The sequence below is a fragment of the Dipodomys spectabilis genome, unplaced genomic scaffold, assembly GCF_019054845.1.
Source record: "Dipodomys spectabilis isolate Male_0828 unplaced genomic scaffold, ASM1905484v1 ptg000095l, whole genome shotgun sequence".
NCBI lineage: Eukaryota > Metazoa > Chordata > Mammalia > Rodentia > Heteromyidae > Dipodomys > Dipodomys spectabilis.
This window is the reverse complement of record NW_024870772.1, coordinates 45,092,786-45,113,071: the sequence shown is the minus strand read 5'-3', so window position 1 is coordinate 45,113,071 and position 20,286 is coordinate 45,092,786. Positions and strand designations below refer to the sequence as shown.

At 42.5% G+C, this 20,286-nt stretch overlaps 1 protein-coding gene across 1 annotated transcript in view; it reads left to right on the top strand.

The window, feature by feature from the left end:
- Positions 1-363: 363 nt before the first annotated feature.
- Atp7b (ATPase copper transporting beta) overlaps positions 364-20,286 on the top strand; it is a 36,682-nt gene continuing 16,759 nt past the window's right edge. Inside the window, exons 1-11 of the mRNA XM_042685863.1 lie at positions 364-1,588; positions 5,648-5,908; positions 8,860-9,023; positions 10,819-10,980; positions 12,725-12,801; positions 13,899-14,073; positions 15,685-15,918; positions 16,554-16,645; positions 18,610-18,737; positions 18,834-18,988; positions 19,162-19,296. Coding sequence (XP_042541797.1) covers positions 403-1,588; positions 5,648-5,908; positions 8,860-9,023; positions 10,819-10,980; positions 12,725-12,801; positions 13,899-14,073; positions 15,685-15,918; positions 16,554-16,645; positions 18,610-18,737; positions 18,834-18,988; positions 19,162-19,296 — 2,769 coding nt within the window. The 5' untranslated portion in view covers positions 364-402. The remainder of the gene's footprint in view (positions 1,589-5,647; positions 5,909-8,859; positions 9,024-10,818; positions 10,981-12,724; positions 12,802-13,898; positions 14,074-15,684; positions 15,919-16,553; positions 16,646-18,609; positions 18,738-18,833; positions 18,989-19,161; positions 19,297-20,286) is intronic.

Genomic DNA, 20,286 nt, shown 5'->3' with positions numbered 1-20,286 from the left:
CTCTGCCTTCCCATTGTGAAGCATTGCAGTCTGCCTCTGTCACAAGACAGCACTAAATTGCATTGTGCCTTCTTCCCTACTTCAGCAACCTTCCACATCTTCTGGTTAGGAAGGCACAGCACTGAGCCAACAGACAGCTTTCTAGGTTCAGAATCATAGAGCGTTCAGAGCTAAAGAGAACCCACAGGAGCCTATTCATTTTCTAAATGATGTCTAACTTTGTTTTTCCTCTCTATGTTCTCTACCCTTTTACAAGTTTTAATACCAGGGATATTTTCCATTTTCTTTGTGCTAAGCAAAATTGGATGGTATAGGAAATATTTGAAGGATCAGTAATGTTATTTATTTTCCTTTTAGATCTTGTCGAAACCTTCTTCACCTGCTCATCTGTGGGAACAAGGAATGAAGCAGAATTTTGCCTTTGACAATATTGGCTATGAAGGGAGTTTGGAAGGCACTGGCTCATCTCTGACCGCCACCAGAACGATCAGCATTCTGGGCATGACTTCCCAGTCATGTGTTAAGTCCATTGAAAGCAGGGTTTCTAGCCTGAAAGGCATTGTGAGCATTAAGGTTTTGTTAGAACAAGGCTGTGCATCAGTGACCTATGTGCCAGCTGTCATGAGTCTGCAACAGATTTGCCATCACATTGGGGACATGGGCTTTGAGATCAGCATTGCAGAAAAAAAGGCTGCCTCTTGGCCCTCCAGGTCCTCACCAGCCCAGGAGGCAGTGGTCAAGCTCCGGGTAGAGGGCATGACCTGCCAATCCTGTGTCAGCTCCATTGAAAGTAAGATCGGGAAACTGCAAGGAGTAGTGAAAGTTAAAGTCTCCCTTGGCAACCAAGAGGCAGTCATCACTTACCAGCCTTATCTCATCCAACCTGAAGACCTCAGGGACCATGTCAATGATATGGGGTTTGAAGCTGCTATCAAGAACAAAATGGCTCCCTTAAGCCTTGGACCTATTGATATTGGCCTGTTAGAAAGCACCAACCCAAAGCGGCTGACAGTTTTTGCTAACCAGAATTTCACTAACTCTGAGGCCTTGGGAGACCAAAGAAGCCATATGTCTACCGTTCAACTTGGAATCAATGGAATGCACTGTAAATCTTGTGTTTTGAATATTGAAGGAAATATAGGCCAACTCTCAGGGGTTCAAAATATCCAAGTGTCCTTGGAGAATAAAACTGCTCAAATACAGTATGACCCTTCTCAGATCACCCCTTTGTCCCTGAAGAGGTCCATCGAAGCACTTCCACCTGGGAACTTTCAAGTTTCTCTTCCTGATGGAGTAGAAGGGGGTGAGCCAGAGAGAAGGTTTTCCAGTATTTCATCTCCTGACGCCACGCAGAGAAACCAGGCCCAAGGCACATGCAGTACTTTGGTGCTCACCATCACTGGAATGACCTGTATGTCCTGTGTACAGTCCATTGAAGGCATGGTTTCTCAGCGGGAAGGGGTGCAGCAAATATCAGTCTCTTTGGCTGAAGGAACTGGAACTATTCTTTATGATCCTTCTGTAATAAATCCAGAAGAACTCCGAGCTACTGTAGAAGACATGGGATTTGAGGCATCAGTGATGGCTGGTATGTAGCTGATATGTATTGGAAGCATGTCCTGGGGTTGTTTCTTGGTGTTTGTTACTATAACAGAGTACCTGGGTGGTTGCACAGGTGAGCCCTGCTTTACAGGTTGACAGTTAGTAAAGCTCTGTAACCTGTCCAAATTTGTTAAAATCTCAGGATAGAGGAAATGGAATTTCTGACTGCAGCCTTTTGAGTAGCTGACACATACTGAAGTCCTTGCATTTGGGTGGCTTTTCAAGAGAGAATTATGATTCTGTGTTCTGAAATACAGCACTGTGGTAACATTAGGCCCTTTTCTTGCCCAAGAGACCCTTGTTAGTTGCTCAGAAGATATTTCTGGTACATAAAAAACAAAATAGTAAATGCATCAGAAACTCAGCATTTAGAGGCCATTCTCTTCAAAGGGAGGATTAAGGGTAGGTTTTAAGGATGACTTCACTTTGATGGCTGTACAGGAAGAAAACTAGGAGGGATAGTTTCACAAGCAGGGATGACCCCTGACTTCCCCTCCTATGCTGGCATGTTACCAGGCAGAATTTCCCAGGAGGCCACCTGCCTGCTACTTGTTCTTGGTTCACTGGCCTGTGTTCTCCTTTTCATTTCCCTCAGAGTCCTATGATACAGCATCATTTGAACCCTTTTTGCCTGCCCTGAACTAAGCTCTGTGCTAGTTATAGGATTGTGCATGGGGAAGACATTCTGTCTTAAGAGCTTTTGTTGTTGTAAGGCAAGGTAGAGAGAATAAACCATTGCTGTGCAACAGGTTGAGTCCTGCATGAGCTAGACTTGTTTTCTCCAGAACAGTGAAGTAGAGGGAAAGGGTGGGAAAAGGCAGAACAAAAAAAAGTGGAGAAAGCTTATACATCCTGGACAGTGTCCTAGTCTGGAAGCTCTAGAAAAATGCAACATGACCTAAGCAGAGGGCAGAAGGCTGGTTCTGGGCTCAGGGTCAAGAGGTCAAAGATGAGAACCACCAAGCCTGTGGTCAGCAGGAAGGCTGTGAGTGATGGGAGAGGGATCTGAATTGGATGCAGAGACCTGGATGAGCCCTCCCAGATGTGGAAGGTGGGGCTGGAGATTCAGATTTGAGTGTAGAATCTGGGGAGGGGAATTCACCAGTGAGTGACTGGAGGAGAAGGGCTGCACAGGCAAAGATGGGAAGTATGTCTCAGAGTGAACTAGGGAGAGGCCACCGGAGGCCCCAGCCCTGGTACATGGTACATGCTTTGGTACATGGGAAGGTGGGAGCCCAGCCTGTGTGGTAGAGGCCATCAGTATAACTTAGGCAAGGCAGAGGTGAAGAGGGGGACAGAGAGGCTAAAGATGAGGAGGGAAATAGTGCTTTCTTTTTTTGAGGTAGGATCTCATTATGTTATACAAACTGACCTCAGGCATCTGGGCTCAAATGATCCTCCTGCTTCAGTCTCCCAAATAATTGGGACTACAGCTGGAGGGGCTCATTTGGTGAGAGACAGCTCTGTGGATGTTTGTGCTTTAGCCATTTAGTTTTCAGATCCAGGGCCTGTATGTCCTTCTAATCTGTAGAGTGGAGTAGAAGTAGGCAGCCTCAGAGCCTATAGTTAGACGTCCTTGCTACTGGGGAGACAGCCCAAAGAGGGAGAACTGCTTGTAGTACCCAGACAAAGCTTATCTGGCAAGGGATGGCAACTCTTTGGTTTTCCATGTCCTGTTAGCCATGTTAGAGTTTGTGTCCTTGAAAAAGTTTTCTCTCTTGTGATACTTTCCTCTTACCCTTTGAAGACAGCACACCCATCATTGTAGGGAACAGGTAAGCCATTCTTTGCCCTTGGTACCAAGTTTTAGGAAGGAGTGGTTTTAGTTTCTTTTTTTTCCCACTGTCACTACCCCCTGGAAAGAAATCTTTTTTATTTTTTAAATAAAAGTAAATAAAGAAAACAATAGCACAGTAGATTTTGAACTCAAAAGGTAAGAAATACAACAGTCAGTACCTGCTGTTTGGTCTCAAGTATAGTATTTCAACAACAGTACCCTCAGCCTTTTGGTAGCAAACAAGGAAATGACATTGAACTACATATTAACAAAATAATTGGCTGAGTATACTTAGAAAGAAAAGAAGTAATTTTCATTGGGCAGAATGTGGAGAAATGGATTTATTGAGACCCAAAAGGTACTTAGGATTTCAAGTTTAGCAAATAATAATGTAGAATACCCAATTGGATTTGAATTTGATGTAAACAGTGAATGCTTTCTTTAATATAAATAAAGAGCATTGCATATAAACTTGCACAACAGATTATTTGTAGTCTGTCTGAAATCTAAATTTGACTACCTTGTGTTTTCCCTGGCAACTTTAATTCAGGGTTAAGCCATTAGGATGCTGATGACTATCCTTTATGACCTCTTACGTGACCCTAAAAAGTGTATTATAGCCCAGGTGCCAGTGGCTCATACCTGTAGTCCTAGCTACTAAGGGATGCTGAAACCAGAGTATCAAGGTTCAAAGCCATCCCAGGCAGAAAAGTCCAAGAGACTGTACTTTAATTACCTGAACAAAAGTCAAAACTGGAGGTTTGGCACAAGTAGTAGAGCATCAGCCATGAGCAGAAAAAGCCCAGTGAAAATATGAGGCTCTGAAATTAAGCTCCAGTACATGCATGCATGCATGCACACAATATATATCCTCAAATGATTGCACACAATTTGCCAGTTAATATGTAGAGTTCATTAAGAACTATTATCAGTAAAAGTCACTTCCATCTTTCTGCCTTATACAATTGCGGTTTTAGAAAAATTATCCCAATGGGCCCAGTCATGTCCCATCAATGTTATTAAAAATGAGGTACCTTTCCTCATTTCCTGGTTAGAGAGATATGGTGATTGGAGGAAGATTTGGGATTTCTAGCTTTGAAGACAGGGGTATGCTATATGAACCTGAAAATGCAAGTGGTCTTTTAGCTGCTCAAAAAGGCAGGACTATAAGAAGTAATTTATATGTGGTCTTTAAGCCACTAAGTTTGTAGTAATTTATTACAGTAACAATAGGAAAGTAATTCTGATATATTTCAAGATGCAGAGTAGTACTCTTCAAGAGTTGTTCATCTTATTTATTCTAGGTAAATTAAGCTTGGCACAAAGATAGACAAAAAATATCAGCTAATTTATGGCAAAGGTATCACTGGAACCTTCTCAAATACCACTGGTCTTTTCAGTCAGTGGATTTGGATCATAATGGTTGGGGTCAAAACTGTTACACAAAAAAATAGTTGAATGTATCAGAGACTTGAGAGTAGAAGTCTGTTAAAACACTAGCTCTTCTAGAAGTAAATGTCATGAGTACTTTTGTGATGTTGAGGTAGACATCTATTAAGAGAGCATAAAAAGTACTATTAAATAAGATTGATAATTGGATTATATTAATAATCAGGATATGTTGTTTGCTAAAAGACACCATTAGAAGGGTGATAACACAAATCACAGACAGGGAGGAGATATTTGCAATGCATATAATTGACAAAGGAGTCATATCTTGATTACATAAAGAACTTGTGCAAACAATAGGACAAAGGCAAATATCTCAATAAAGCTGTGGTTCTCATGGAGAGGGAGTCAGACCTCAACTAGTACGAATGAAGTACTGGCCACAGTTCAGACCTGGAGTTAACCAGACCCACATCAAGCTCACTTCATTACTTTGAGATACATTAATTTCTTGTGATTCATTTCTTCATCTATAAATAGGGATAATGGTATTTAACATACAGAGCTATATTAAGAATTAGGGAGGTTATTATACGTAAAGTGCTTTTGCAGAGTACCTAGTGAGTCATTGCCATCATCATCACCATCAACATCATCATTATTGTTAGCAGTAGCATCTAATTACAATGTTCAGCTACTCAGAACAGTCAACCCTGAAGAATTGGTATGCTTTCCTGGATCTGTAATTATACTTCGTTGTCTCTGGGCACCTCTCCAGTAACTTTAAACTGAATATTTTCAAGCTTGAATTTTCCTATTCTGAAAAACAAAATTGCGATGAATTGTCTAATCTGAATGATTTTTGACATTTTGTTACAGAGAGTTATTCTACCACCCATCTTTCTGGAAATCACAGTGCTGGAAATTTCATGCTGCCAACAACAAGCAGCACCCCTGTGCCTGTGCAGCAAGTGATTCCTCATGCCAGAAAGTTTTCTCAGAACAACAGTCCAGGCCACTCATTAGATACCCCACTACCCACCAGATCAGCAGCCCCACAGAAGTGCTTTTTACAAATCAAAGGCATGACCTGTGCATCCTGTGTGTCCAAGATAGAAAGAAATCTTCAGAAAGAAGCTGGTAAGAGATCTTTACCCATGTTGAACTTGGGAATGATGTATATAAACTGTATTCTCATCTTAGAATCTCCATTGACTGTTTCTTAGTAGTTCTAAAAATCTGGCAAGTTCATCATAAGGTAATATAGGGCACTGGTGGCTTATGAATGTAGTCCTAGCTACTCAGGAAGCTGAGATCTGAGGATCAATAGTTCCAAGCCAGACTACACAGGAAAGCCTATGAGATTCTTATCTCCAATTAACCACCAAAAGCCAGAAGTAGAACTGTGGCTCAAGTGGCAAAGTGCCAGCCTTGAGGGAGAAGCTAAGGGACAGTGCTCAGGCCCTGCATCCAAGCCCCAGGACAGGAACACACACACACACACACACACACACACACACACACACACACACACACACACACACACACACACACACACACACACACACACACACAATAGTAGAGATGCTGGTTCAGCATTCAGCATTCTTGGACAATGGGTGTTTTGTTTAAATAGTTTGGGCTAGGTGCTGGTGGTTCATGCCTGTAATCCTAGCTACCCAAAAGGCTGAGATATGAGGGTCACTGTATAAAGCCAGCTGGGGCAGGAAAGCACATGAGATTCTTATCTCCAATAAACTACTAAAAAGCATTTGTGGAGCTGTGGCTTAACTGGTAGAATACTAGCCTTGAGCAAAAGAAGCCCAGGGACAGCATCCAGGTCCCAAGTACAAGCCCCAGGACCAACACACACACACACACACACACACACACACACACACACACACTCACACACTCACAACGAATAGTCTGAGTAAGTTAAGTAGTTGAGTAAATAGTGTGTCTGAGTAAGTTTGCCTTGTAAAATCAATTTAAAGCACATGGTACATTCTATGGTTATTCTCAACTAGCTTGTTCTAGTATTCAACATTCCCTATCCCCATCCATTAACCTTTTATAAAATGAACAAAGAACTTTCATTTTGTGTCTAAGTTCCAGTTTCACATATTTTGTCTGTCCAATTGTCCTCACAAGCCATGGAGTTTTATGAAAATGCCAGTTTTGTCCACCTACCCACATTTCCAATACTGTCTCAAGAACAAAAGTACAGCAAAAATCCTGTCCTTATGTGTTTGTAAATGCTTTAATCATGACTCTACCTGACCCAGTGGATCTTTGTATCTTTCTGCTCTTAATTCCCTGGCCTTTAACCTTCAATTAGACTAATATGTTTTCTTGCCTCTTGTTCATTGTGTATAAAGCTTTCTGATCTCAGCATTCAGTGTTACAGGAGGACTTGTCCCCATGGACTGGCAGCTACTCATGAAGTCTATAATTTCATAGCCTGTGTTCCTGACTTCAACTTCTTGTTTTTCCCTTATTGTAGATTTTCAGAAGCACATCATTCATTTCATTTACTTACATGTGGCTCTTTTTCCCCTTCAAACTGACAATACAGTATTCCTAGCAAGATGGTTTCTGTGGTTACTTTTTTTAAAATGCCATTCCCGGATCTTGAACTCAGAACAAGTACTGTCTCTGAGCTTTTTTGCACTCTACCACTTGAGCCACAATTCCACTCTGGCTCTTTGGTAGTTAAATGGAGATAAGAGTCTCACAGACTTTCCTGCCTGGGCTGGTTTTGAACCACAGTCTTCAAATCTCAAGCCTCCTGAATAGCTAGAAGTACCAGAATGAGCCATCCATACCTTGCTTGGGGTTACTTCTCCTTTGCTCAAAGTCTAATATTAGAAATGAAGAAGTGGGGCTGGGAAGGTGGCTTAGTGGTAGAGTGCTTGCCTTTTATGCCTGAGGCCCTGGGTTCGATTCCCCAGCACCACATAAGCAAAAAGAAAAAAGCCGGAAGTGGCGCTATGGCTCAAGTGGTAGAGCGCTAGCCTTGAGCTGAAGAGCTGAGGGACAGCGCCCAGGCCCAGAGTTCAGGCCCCATGACCGGATCCAAAAAAAAAAGAAATGAAGAAGTATTTATTCCTTGCATCCCAGTATTAGGGGAAAAAAAGCACATCTTTTTCATAACAGAGGTTACATAGTTACAGACCTCATCCCTCACTTTGATGCGTGCAGATGTGGGTATTACTAGGGCTTCAGCATTTTGGGGGCCTGGGTAGACATGCAAAATCTCAAACCCCATCGTAAGCCCACTGAATCACCATCTATTTTAGCAAGACAGATGACTCAAATGTCACTCTCCCCCCCTTTTTTTTGGCCATTCTGAGGTATTAATTCAGGACTTCCAACTTGCTTGTTTTGCTTTAATAATATTTTAGATAGTGTCTTGCATTTTTGCCTGAGACTAGCCTTAGATGGAGATAGTTCTACTAGTCCTCCTTCATAGCTGGGATTACAGACATACCACCACTCTCTCAAGTAACTGGAATTACAGACATGTCCTACTATGCCTGGCCTATAGATGTTTGAGAAGCATTTTATCCTAGAAGAGTGGTTCTCAATCATGACTGTATGTTAGAGTCACAAAGACTTTTTTCCCTTTTCTTCAAGCAGCAAGGTTTGAACTCAGAGCCTGGAGCTCACTTAGCTTGGTTGCTTACTGCTGATGCTCTACCACTTGAACTATAATACCTCCAGACTGGCATTTTAGATGAGTCGCTCAGAACTTTTCTGCCTTGCCTGGCTTTAAACAATGATCCTCTGGGTCTCATCCTCCTAAGTAGTTAGCATTACAGGCATGAACCACTTTCACTCAGCTTTCTTTTAAAACATGGCTTTTAAAAACATGTCTGGTGCCCATCCTAAGAGACATTTACTCACTTTGTCTGGGTAAAGTGTCAGATATTGCTGTTCAGAGTTCTCTAAATGATCCTCATATACAGCAAGATTTGAGAACTATGGCTCTAGGAGCTCCTGTAGAGATTTTTTTTATGTGTTAGACTATGTTAACCATGTCATCAAACATGTTGCCCAGAGTCACAGCCATGACCTAATGGTTCCAGGTATCGTCTCTGTATTGGTTGCCTTGATGTCGGGAAAGGCAGAGGTCAAGTACAACCCGGAAGTCATCCAGCCACCCACAATAGCTCAGCTCGTCCAGGACCTGGGCTTTAATGCCACAGTCATGGAGGACAAGATCTGTTCTGATGGTGATATCGAGATGATTGTAAGTATGGAGGCTCTGGCAGCAGTTGTCCTCATGACTGAGTTTTCCCATCTAGGATAATTTCTGGTGGTTCATGGGTTTGGGTTTTGTGGGGTTTTTTTTGACATGTTTGTTTTGTGAAGGAAAGTCACTTTGTTAGAATGTCTGAGGAGGCCCTCCTACCACATACACTCAGGGTCAGGAGGAAGAAATGTCAAGGCACAGGAGGTAGAGAAAAGAGAAGTAGGGAGGGGGCTGTGCTAAGTATGGCAGACTGGAGAAGATTGAGTGAAATCACAATCCTTCAAGCCTGAAGAGAAACTCTGCTGTCTGTAGATGTTTCTAGACAGAATAGGTGAGTTCTTGGAGGTAGCTAGTGCCATTGAATGACAGATGGGCTAGAGGTATGGCTTAGTGTAGAGTATTAGCCTAACATGTACAAGGTCCTGAGTTCTGTACTTTGTCACACAAAACACACAGAAATAGAGGGGCCCGGAAGCATATGGGTGTTCAAAAGATCATTAATTAGTGTCCAAAGTAACCCGAAGCACTCAATCTGAAGTGAATGCCTCAGGTGTGCTTGCTCCCAGCTGTGTTTGGGAGGGTGGCTGTTCTCTGCCCCTATTTCAACTTGTAGTCAACAAGTCATTGAAAGCAATAGATAATCCTGGTATTTATAGTATGCTTTGTTGAAAAGCACTTCTGAACAAAGCTATTTTTGCATCAACAAAGAAAGACTTAGAAGAAACCCCCAAAGAATTGAGCAATGCTGTTTTACTGAGGTGAATGGGTCCCTTGCTTCTTGATGTACTTAGTCACTACCATTAATGGTGAGTATATGTTTTTTAAAAGAAAAAGTACTGAGGACATGAATGGCACACTAAGTTCCTGTGTTCTCAGTTGAACAAACAAACCCTCTACTGGGAGCTGGAGGGCAGTGTTCATACTTGCTGGGCTAGAGGTGAGGGTCCCTGCTGCAAACCTCCAGGACCACATGTGAACTCCTTGGGCAATTCAGACTACTATATGGAAAACTCAAATCAAGAATATTACTGAAAGCTGGTCACCAGTGTCTCACACCTATAATCAATCCCTGCTACTCAGGAGGCTGAGATCTGAGTATTCAGTTCAAAGCCAGCCTGGCAGAAAAATCCACAAGCTTCTATCTACAGTTAGCAAAAAGGCTGGACTAGGGGTGTGATGCAAGTGATAGAGCCCTAGTTCTAGGCTTGAATCCCTGAGTTCAAGCCTGGTTACCAAAAAAAAGTATTATTGAAAAAGATGGGGATTTTCTTTTTGAAAACTATTTAGCAATAGTTGTCATCACATTGTCATAAACATTGTTTGTGAACATCTATATTGATTGATTTGTTGCAGGGCCAGTCCCAGGGCTTCCATACGTACTATTCAAACTCTCTGTCATTCAGCTAAATAACTTCTGTATTTAGTTGGTTAGTATTCTAGGGAATAGTGAACATGCATATCAAGTGAGTGGATCATTTAGATTTGACTAGTTCATATTCCAGGAATGGCAGGTCACATGTACAAGCCCTATATCTCCTATCAGGATACACAGAATGGTGTGGCAGCGGTACCATAGACTGTGGTTAGAATTCTGGCCCACTTGCTGCAGAGATGTTCATTCATCTATAGTCTCTAAAGAGGTGTTTCACAATGCAGACCACAGTGATTCAGAACAGACTCTGGGAATGTTTTGTAGGGAAGGAAGGATTGTAGCTGGCACTCAACTCTGCCTGATATGACTCTGAAAGGCTCCTCTCAGTCATGAGCCTGTGGCTCCTGTCCTATCTTTCAGATCACAGGAATGACCTGCGCTTCCTGTGTCCACAACATAGAGTCCAAGCTCACCAGGACAAATGGCATTACCTATGCCTCTGTGGCCCTGGCCACCAGCAAAGCCCATGTGCAGTTTGATCCTGAAATCATTGGTCCACGGGACATTGTAAAAATTATTGAGGTAATTCATTCATGAAACAATTCTTACCTTTGTGGGAAAATGAGAAAATATAGTTAACCAGAAAGGAAAAAAATGAGGAAGTTGAATCAGAGACAAAGGTCAGTCATTGGGAATTAATGCGAGGAGATAAGTACCCAATAGTCTGAGGGAGAATGTCAGTCAATGAGTAAGAAAAGGATGAGGGGAGAAGACATTTTGTTGTTTTTAATTTCAAATGTTTGTTGAGAAGCATCAGTGTCACCAGGATACCTGGTATGTAGGGTTAACTTAGCTAATGCCAATTTAAAAATATTATTTATGCCTTTGCCAGCGATCTATACATAGAAAGGATATTAGCATTGGACAGAATGATTTACCAGTTTGTCTTTCTGCTAGGTCTGTATTATTAGAAAAGTTTGGTCACTTTTACTCTGGTATTAAAATATCATGCCTGTCATACCTCTTTCTTCTCTCAGTTTGTTAACAGACCTGCATTCCTCTTTAAGGTCAAGGTGACAGCACACCATGAAAGAGTGAGCATGGGTGGTGATTGAAGTGGGTTAAGCCAATCAAACTAAACAAGATTAATTTGTAACAGCTAAATGGCTAAATGATGTTTAGTGAGAACAACTAGTTCGGAAATAAAACATCCTACAGCAGGCTTCATGCCATGCTCTTCCTAATTTCTCTGCGTATGTGGCCTTAGAGAGAGCTGCTGCCTGTTTATGGGCCAGCCCAGCTCTAAACAGGGCAGTATTATTGTTATATTGCCTCCTCTCAGAGGCTGGCCACAAATCTGCTTCATCAGTTAGGACAGAAGTGCCCAGCTCTCAGGTTCTGAATGGCACTTCTACCCAGATGCAGTTGCTTCCAAGAACAGGAGCCATGGCATGGGTGAGGCTAAGGCACACACTCATATAGCAAATGGGAAGGAGAGGCCAGGCAGAGAGGAGGAGGGAGTTCAGATATGTCTGTTACCCTTTCTGGTTTCTAATACCCTCACCAGACTCCACTCAGCCTGCATCATGGTAAAGACCCCTCTGTTCTTACTTGAGAAATATTGGCATATTGCCTGGCCTCCATACCTACATCCTTCAGGCAGCTTTTCCTACTATAATTAGATGGTGAGAGGATCTAACTTACATGTCTTGGTTGTTTTTTTCTCACCATTTTTCATTTCCATGTGAGAACTCCAGGCCCAGCATTCTGAGGCCCCTATCTGTTCTGTACTTTGCTGGGGAGACATTTCCTGCTGAGAATTTCCCTGTGTATATTTATACAGGAGCACCAGGGACTTAGTTCTTCTCAATAGTTCTTCTCAATAGCACTGCCATTTTGAGCAAAATACTTAACTTCTCTGACCTTTGCTTTCTGTGACCTTAGCTTTCCTCTTACATGGGTGAAAGAACCAGATTACGAAGATATTTGGGATTTCTTAACTCAAAAGTTAGGAGTTTATAGGTCAACCTGATCAGCTTTGGGGCTTGGCAGAGTTACCTTACCAGGACCTAGTGTCTTAATTGTAGGGACAGGAGTTACCACTGGGCTCCATCTCCTTGGGCCTGGTATATGGTCTCCCAGGATAGATGGCATCAAGATTATCAGCCAGTGTGGGTTAAGGGCTTATAAGAGGAGAACCACTAGAGTCTCTGGGGGTACTTTGAAATGCACTTTCTATTTGCAGAGCTGGAAATGGTTGCTGCCACTGATGCATGTTTAACAAGTACCTCACCCTTCTTCCCCACCCTTCTCTTTTAATCACAAGGAAATTGGCTTTCATGCTTCCCTGGCACAGAGAAGGCCCAACGCCCATCACTTGGATCACAAGATGGAAATAAAGCAGTAGGTAGAACCAAAAGATAAAGTGCAGCCCTCATCTAAGTGTTCGTCTTCCCCTCATGCCAACTCTGTGGCTCATGATATGCAAATATTTTCATGCTTGTCCTTGCTCCCATGGTTCCTTCCACCTATATCAGCTGCCTTTACCCTTGGGTGGCACCTATCTGAAACAGTGTTGTCTGTAGATATTTCTGCAAGGATAGCAGTGTGCTATGTCTGCATTGCCCAGTGTGGCAGCCATTGTACCATGGCTAGTGAGAACTCAAAATACATCTAGTGTGTGTGTGTATGGAGTAGAATTTTATTAAACTTTCATTTAATTTTAACTAAGTAGTTAAATTTAAATGACTAATGTATGCACTGTGTTTAAATTGAAAGGGAAGAATTGAGGGGGGAAAGTTTAGCTTTTTTTCAGCTATTGTATTCTCAGACTTTATTTGCATGGTGGTTGTATGGTTGGAATGTCATGGGTGCTACGGCTAATGTGAAGTTTCAGACAGGTGCTGGACAGCCTCTCTATTCTCACTCAATTTTAAATATTTGTTTGAAAATTGAACATGAGCATTGACATTATGGTCCACTTCTGTAATGTTGACACTTAGGAGGCTCAGGCAGATGATTGCAAGTTCAAGACCAGTCTGGGCTACATAATGATATTCTGTCTCAAAGTCTATAAAGATTGTGCAGGTTAGCTTATACTAATACATACTGTTTTAATCTGGTTTTTCCTCTGGGGTCTGTTAAAGTGTGTTTTGAAAATTGAGTGGTAGGCAGCTATTGATGAAGGAATTGACCTCTTTAGGGCTGGATTCTCAGTTTCTGCCTCAGTTGCTTCTCCTATAGATTGGAGGTCACATATCAGCTATGTGAAGGCAGGGCTAGGCCTTAACATTTCCTGGCTATCTTTACAGTGATATGTAGACCTTTAGACTGTCCCTTGGATGGCAATGTGGTAAAGAGCTGTACTTTTGTTTTATCCCTTGGGTCTCTGCCCCAGATGTGTGACAAAACAAAGCCTTAAACTAAGTCCTCAGAAGACCTGCCTTACTCCATGTGCCTAGTATACCTTAATTGTCTGTGTGGTTGTGTTTTCCTTCCAGGTGGAAGAAGTCTTTCCTGTGCAGCCTGGTGTTTGGCATCCCTGTCATGGGCTTAATGATCTATATGTTAATACCCAGCAAGGATCCTCATGAAGCCATGGCCCTGGACCACAACATCATCCCAGGACTGTCCATCCTCAATCTTGTCTTCTTCATCTTGTGTACCTTTGTCCAGGTATGTATTAGAAAGCTGGTAAAACCTCTGCCCTCTGAGCATGGCTCATCTCTGAACTCTTCTGCTCACACAGTCCTTAGTTGGCAGTCTTCCTGTCCCGCCTCCAGACAGTTGCTGCCTTGTGACCAGCAGGTGATGTAGGGCCTGGTTTTGCTGTCTGTTTTCCCACTTGATTTGCAAAGGATCAAAACTCCCTGTGATATCCACCCCCTGCCTGCAAGATTGGTAAAGCTGTATGTCCCTAACTCCCTCTTCTCCCTCCCTTTTTCATGGTGTTGAATATAGAACCTAGGACCTCATACATACCAGGCAAGTGCTATGCCACCGAGCTACATCTCCAGACCTCATGCCCAAAATTTGTGTTTCCTGTTTAAGTTACCTTTGACATTAGAAGCAACAGCCAGATGCTCCTAGAACTCACCCTTTCCTTAAACATTCTATCTTTTTTTTTTTGGTTGTGGGACTTGAACTCTGGGCCTGGGCGCTGTCCCTCAGCTCTTCAGCTCAAGGCTAGCGCTCTATCACTTGAGCCACAGTGCTACTTTCAGTTTTCTGGTGTTTATTGAAGAGTCTGCCCCGGCTGGGTTTGAGCCACAATCCTTAGATCTCAGCCTCCTGAGTAGCTAGGATTACCTGTGAGAGCCACCAACACCCAGCTAAATGTTCTATCTTGTACAGCAGATGTGGCTCTTACCTTTGAGTAAATTAATCATTTAACAGCTACCAGCTTGGTAAAGATATCTGTTGTAGTAGTGATATTAAGGCCCCCAAGCATGTTTCTGAAGGAAACTCTGAATATATCTTAGAATATAAAACTAAACTCTTTAAGTTAATGATGGACTGTTGGGATTAGTTGAGGGCCAACATTTGTAGGCTGAAGTTTTTTTTTTTCTATATTTTATTTTCAATTACAAATATACTTTACATTTATTGTAATCAGTTCTATCCATTGCAAGTATTGGCCCAGTCCTGTTCCCAAGTGTTTCTGCAGCACACTTAGAAGTGGACTTATATCTTTCCAGGTCCCATGTATACTTGTATGTACATGAATACATATTGGCCTGTTAACCTGAAACACACTTGTGCTTGTTAATGGGTGCAGGACCATGTGAGAATACTGATGTATATTGGCTTTTTTCATTTATTCTCATATTGTGGGCATCTTCTATGCCAATGATTCACCGATAAAATATCTTCTCTTTTGAGACTGCATTACACTAATCTTATTTCAAGACTGTATTACATGTATCCATAAAATAAGTGAACTATGATTCTTTTGACCATTTTTATGACTCTCTTATCAGTGAACATTTATATCATGTTCTCTGGGTTTTAGAAGTCTTTTCCCACCCTTCATTTATATGGCCAGTAGTCCTCTAAATCATAAAGTAGGTTTTATAGGGAGCTTGAAGCAGGTCTCATGTTCAAAGCCAGCCTGGGACATACAATTAAACTCTATCTCAAAAAAGAAAATTAAGTTTCCTCAATGACAAATCACTGTGGCCAAAGTGATTTCTGATTTGCACAGATACCTAAAATGTTAGCTATCACCGGGGGGCAGGAAATCTACGCCCTGTTTGTTGACAAGTTTTCACTGTGCTTGGCTTCCAGTTCCTTGGTGGGTGGTACTTCTATGTTCAGGCCTACAAATCTCTCAGACACAAGTCAGCCAACATGGATGTGCTCATTGTATTGGCCACAACCATCGCCTATGTCTACTCCCTCATCATCCTGGTGGTTGCAGTTGCCGAGAAGGCTGAGAAGAGCCCTGTGACCTTCTTCGACACTCCCCCCATGCTCTTCGTGTTCATTGCCCTGGGCCGGTGGCTAGAACACGTGGCAAAGGTAGGTACTAGGTAAGATCCAAGTAGGTCCTTCAGAAATACAAACCTTAGTCCATCTGAGCCCTTCATAGAGAATTACTCATTGCACCTGATTTAGACTTAAAGAAATCTGAAACCTCCATATAATTAGGTGGTGTGGTCACTAATCTCCAACTTGGTTGCTACTTCTGAAATCCCAGCTAATCTGGTTAATTATGAAACCTTTGAACAGGTATATTGTGCAATGGAAAGAACTCTGACCTTCCTGGTCTCTTAGTCCTGAGTGCAGACTCATTTGTGTAGAGCCCACACCTCTGCCTCAGCTGCAGGCCATTTTTCACACCTGTGCTGTGCCCAGCATTGTAACAGAGCCTATATAAAAAGTAGGACTCAGGCCCTGGAAGAAATTCTGTTAGGGCTCCAAGAGAGATTCAGTTATTATCCTTCTGAAGTGGAATTGCTCAGGCTTTGCATGCTGTGTGCTGGCGACTACACAGCTGCCTGGTCACCCCTGTCCCCACAGAGCCTTGGTTGTGTGGTATGTCTGTGTTAAAGTCTCTCTCACCAGGGCTGCTCATCCACACCAGCACTTTTGAGCATGTTTGTGGGTGTGAGACTAGTCAGTAGCTCTCTTATCATAGTCTGCTTATTTCCTAGAGCAAAACTTCAGAAGCCCTTGCCAAACTCATGTCCCTCCAAGCCACAGAAGCCACAGTTGTGACCCTTGGTGAGGACAACTTAATCATCAGGTAGGTTGTATTTATCAGCAGAGCTTGAGATCAGTTTATGTTTCCATGGGTGGATTGGGTAGAGACATTGCCTTGAACCTTGCAAGAGTAGGTGAGGACACTCAATCCATAACATACTGCAGGTAATGGTTGAAGGTGGATGCTAAATGGTGAATGAGAGGTACAGACAGCTGACATTACAGGAATTAGGAGAGGAAGTCTGGTAAAAGGTGAAGAAGACTCCCCAGAGAACTTGGAACAACTTTCCTTGCAAGATGTGGAAGATTCCAGGATAGAGGCCATCAATCTGAAAGAGTAGTAGAAATGGGAGTAGTGTTTATCTTCCTCATGAGACTGTCTTATACCAAAGGTAATTATCAGTATCATTATTGCTGGAAGCCAAGCATGTTGGCACATGTCCTTAATCTGCTGTAGAGATAGGTCCTTGTCCCTTCATGCAGACTGTCAGAGTTTTCTGTACTAGCTAGTTCCTTTTAAAGGCTCAGGCCTCTTTGTCCCTCTGTCCTTTTGCCAGGACACCTGTCATTTCTTGGGTGGTGTAGCACTTATAGGTCTGACTACATAGCAGACTGAAATCCTTTGCTGCTGCTGCTGCTGCTTTGTCTGCTTGCTATGTGACCTTCATACTTATCCTGTGGGAGGCTGACCTCTAGGTTTCATTGTTGGACTGTATTCTGTTACAGGCTCACTGGGACATGTCATCTCTCTATATCTTCCAGCACCAGCTGTGTGGAGCTCATTATCAAACCTCCCTCCAGATCTCAGGATCACCTGCAGGGAGAGCTTTCTCTTGTAGATGGAGAGGGCTCCCAGCCTATCTGTCATCTCCTCGCCTTTCTATTACCACACAGCTTCCAGTGGACCTCTTGCTGCTCCTTCCCTTCCCTCATCCACACACACCTGACCTCCAGCCTCTTGATCCTCATTTCTCCATCTTCAAGGTTGCCACTATTTCCATTGCCCCATGCTGTTTACCTCTCTCTTTATCAGCCTTCTGCTTCCAGTTTGTCTGCTTCTAGATACCACTTCAAATAGGACCTTTCTTTTTTTTTCTTTTCTTTCTTTTTGTTTTTTTCGGTCAGTCATGGTGCCTGAACTCTGGGCGGGTACTGTCCCTCAGCTATTCAGCTCAAGGCTAGTGCTCTACCACTTGAGCTCAGCACCACTTGTGTTTTTTTCTGCTTATGTGTACTCAGGAATCGAACCCAGGGCCTCATGCATGAAAGGCAAGCACTCTACCACTGAGCCAGCTTCCCAGCCCCAAATAGGACCTTTCTTGAGAAATAAACCTACCTGTATTTCTCAGTGGCAGAAAGTCTGGCAGTGGTTCACCTTTTCTCTCCTTAGGGTAAAATTTGCTGTCCTCAACAGGCCAGGGAGACTCAGCTCTGCTCGCATCTGTTGCTCTGAGTAAAGCACATACAGTCATCCCTTGGTGTCAGTGGAAACTGATTCTTGGACCTATACAGACACTAAAACCTTCCCACACTCAAGTCCCGAATATAAAATGGAGTCATGTTTGCATATATACTCTATATACTCTTGTATATTGCCAATCATGCACCTAGGTGACTTAAAATACCTACTACAATGTATATGCCATGTAAATAGTCGCAACATTGTGTTATTTAGAGAATAATAAGAAAAGCCGTAGTACAAATGTAGGTTTTTTATCTTGAGTTTGTGTATGTGTTTATGTTGTTGTTACTATTGTTGATGGTGGGACCTGGAGCTTGATGCATGCCAAACAAGCACTCACCACTAAGCTACCTAACACAGCCCTTTACTGTATTTTTGGAGTGAAGTTAGCTTGCATCTGTGGGTATAGAACCCTTAGATACAGAGGGCAGCTGTGTAATGTGTCTTGTTCCATGGTCAGTCTAGAAGCTGACCTGGTAACACACAGGGAGGGGGGGGGGGTTGCTGGGAGTTGCTGTGTATGACCTGAGTAGCATCTATTGCAGAGAGGAGCAAGTACCCATGGAGCTGGTACAGCGGGGTGACATCATCAAGGTCGTGCCTGGGGGCAAGTTCCCAGTGGATGGGAAAGTTCTAGAAGGCAATACCATGGCTGATGAGTCCCTTATCACAGGTTAGGTGGCTTGTTCCATATTTTCTTCAGCAGTCAATAAGCCTTGTGATGCTGAGTAGGGCAAGCCAAGTGACCATGTCTCTTCTCCACTTCTAGGAGAGGCCATGCCTGTCACCAAGAAACCTGGAAGTGTGGTGATTGCTGGGTCTATAAATGCACATGGCTCTGTGCTGATTAGAGCCACCCACGTGGGCAATGACACTACTTTGGCTCAGATTGTGAAGTTGGTAGAAGAGGCTCAGATGTCCAAGGTAATGCTGAAACAGTGTGGTCCCTCATTTGAGAAGTTAATCTCAGTATTGAGTAGCACTGGTCAGTAAATGAGGCAATGAGGGAGCTGGGGGCCCTGCCCTCATCCACATGTGTGGTGCTTTATGTCTTCACTGTCCTAATTTCCCATGATCTTGATGTTTTATCTTCATAGGCACCTATTCAGCAACTGGCTGACCGCTTTAGTGGATATTTTGTCCCATTTATCATCATCATTTCAACTTTGACGTTGGTGGTATGGATTATAATCGGTTTTGTCGATTTTGGTGTTGTTCAGAAATACTTTCCTGTAAGTTGAATGCCTCAGGCAGTGTGGTTGTTTAATTTTAAGTTATATACTGCCATTAATCCTATTCTTCTGTGTCAGCTCATTGGGCATTAATTTTATATGTTTCATTTTGTTTACTTCCTTTATTGAAGCAATATATATATGCATATATATGTATGTGAAAGTCTAGGTGGGATACTCTGCTTCTCTACTTGTGCAGATTATTAGTAAAGTTATCTTTTGCTATAGGCATCAGCTGTCTCTCAGGTATAATGACCCTAAACCATTTCTGAAGTTATAAAACATATGTCTTAATTTCCCAAGTCATAACACTTTCCAGTTATGTTATATGTTAACATAGACAGAGCTTCTTAATAATTAAATACTTATTTGACATTATATGTGAAACAATGAAGTATACTTTGTGTGAGTGAGTGTGTGTGTGTGTGTGTGTGTGTGTGTGTGTGTGTGTGTGTGTGTGTGTGTGTATGTATGTGTGTATGCCAGTCCTAGGCTTGAACTCAGGACCTTGACACTGTCCCTGAGCTTTTTTGCCCAAGAGTATCACTCTACCATTTGAGCTACAGCTCTACTTTTTTGGTCAATAATTGGAGGTAAGAGTCTCATGGATTTTTCTGCCCAGACTGGCTTCAAACTGCAAACCTCAGATATCAGTCTCCTGAGTAGCTAGGATTACAGGCATCAGCCACTGGCACTGGTCAAACTATACATTTTTAGTTAAAAAATGAAGAGCATTATCTTAGGAAATGCTATTTTATCAAACTTTACAAAAACAATATGTGCAATTCAATCTATCCTCAAAAAATGTATCTACTTCGGAAGCTAGAACTGCATCATTAGTGATTCTCAGGGCCATCTAATATCTGAAGACATTTGTGGTTTTTATGAATGGGCCACTAAACCAGGATGCTGCTCAGTGTTCTGTGGCACAGGACAGGTCCCCAATATGAAGATGGTGATAATGCTGGATTGAGAAATCTTGATACATGT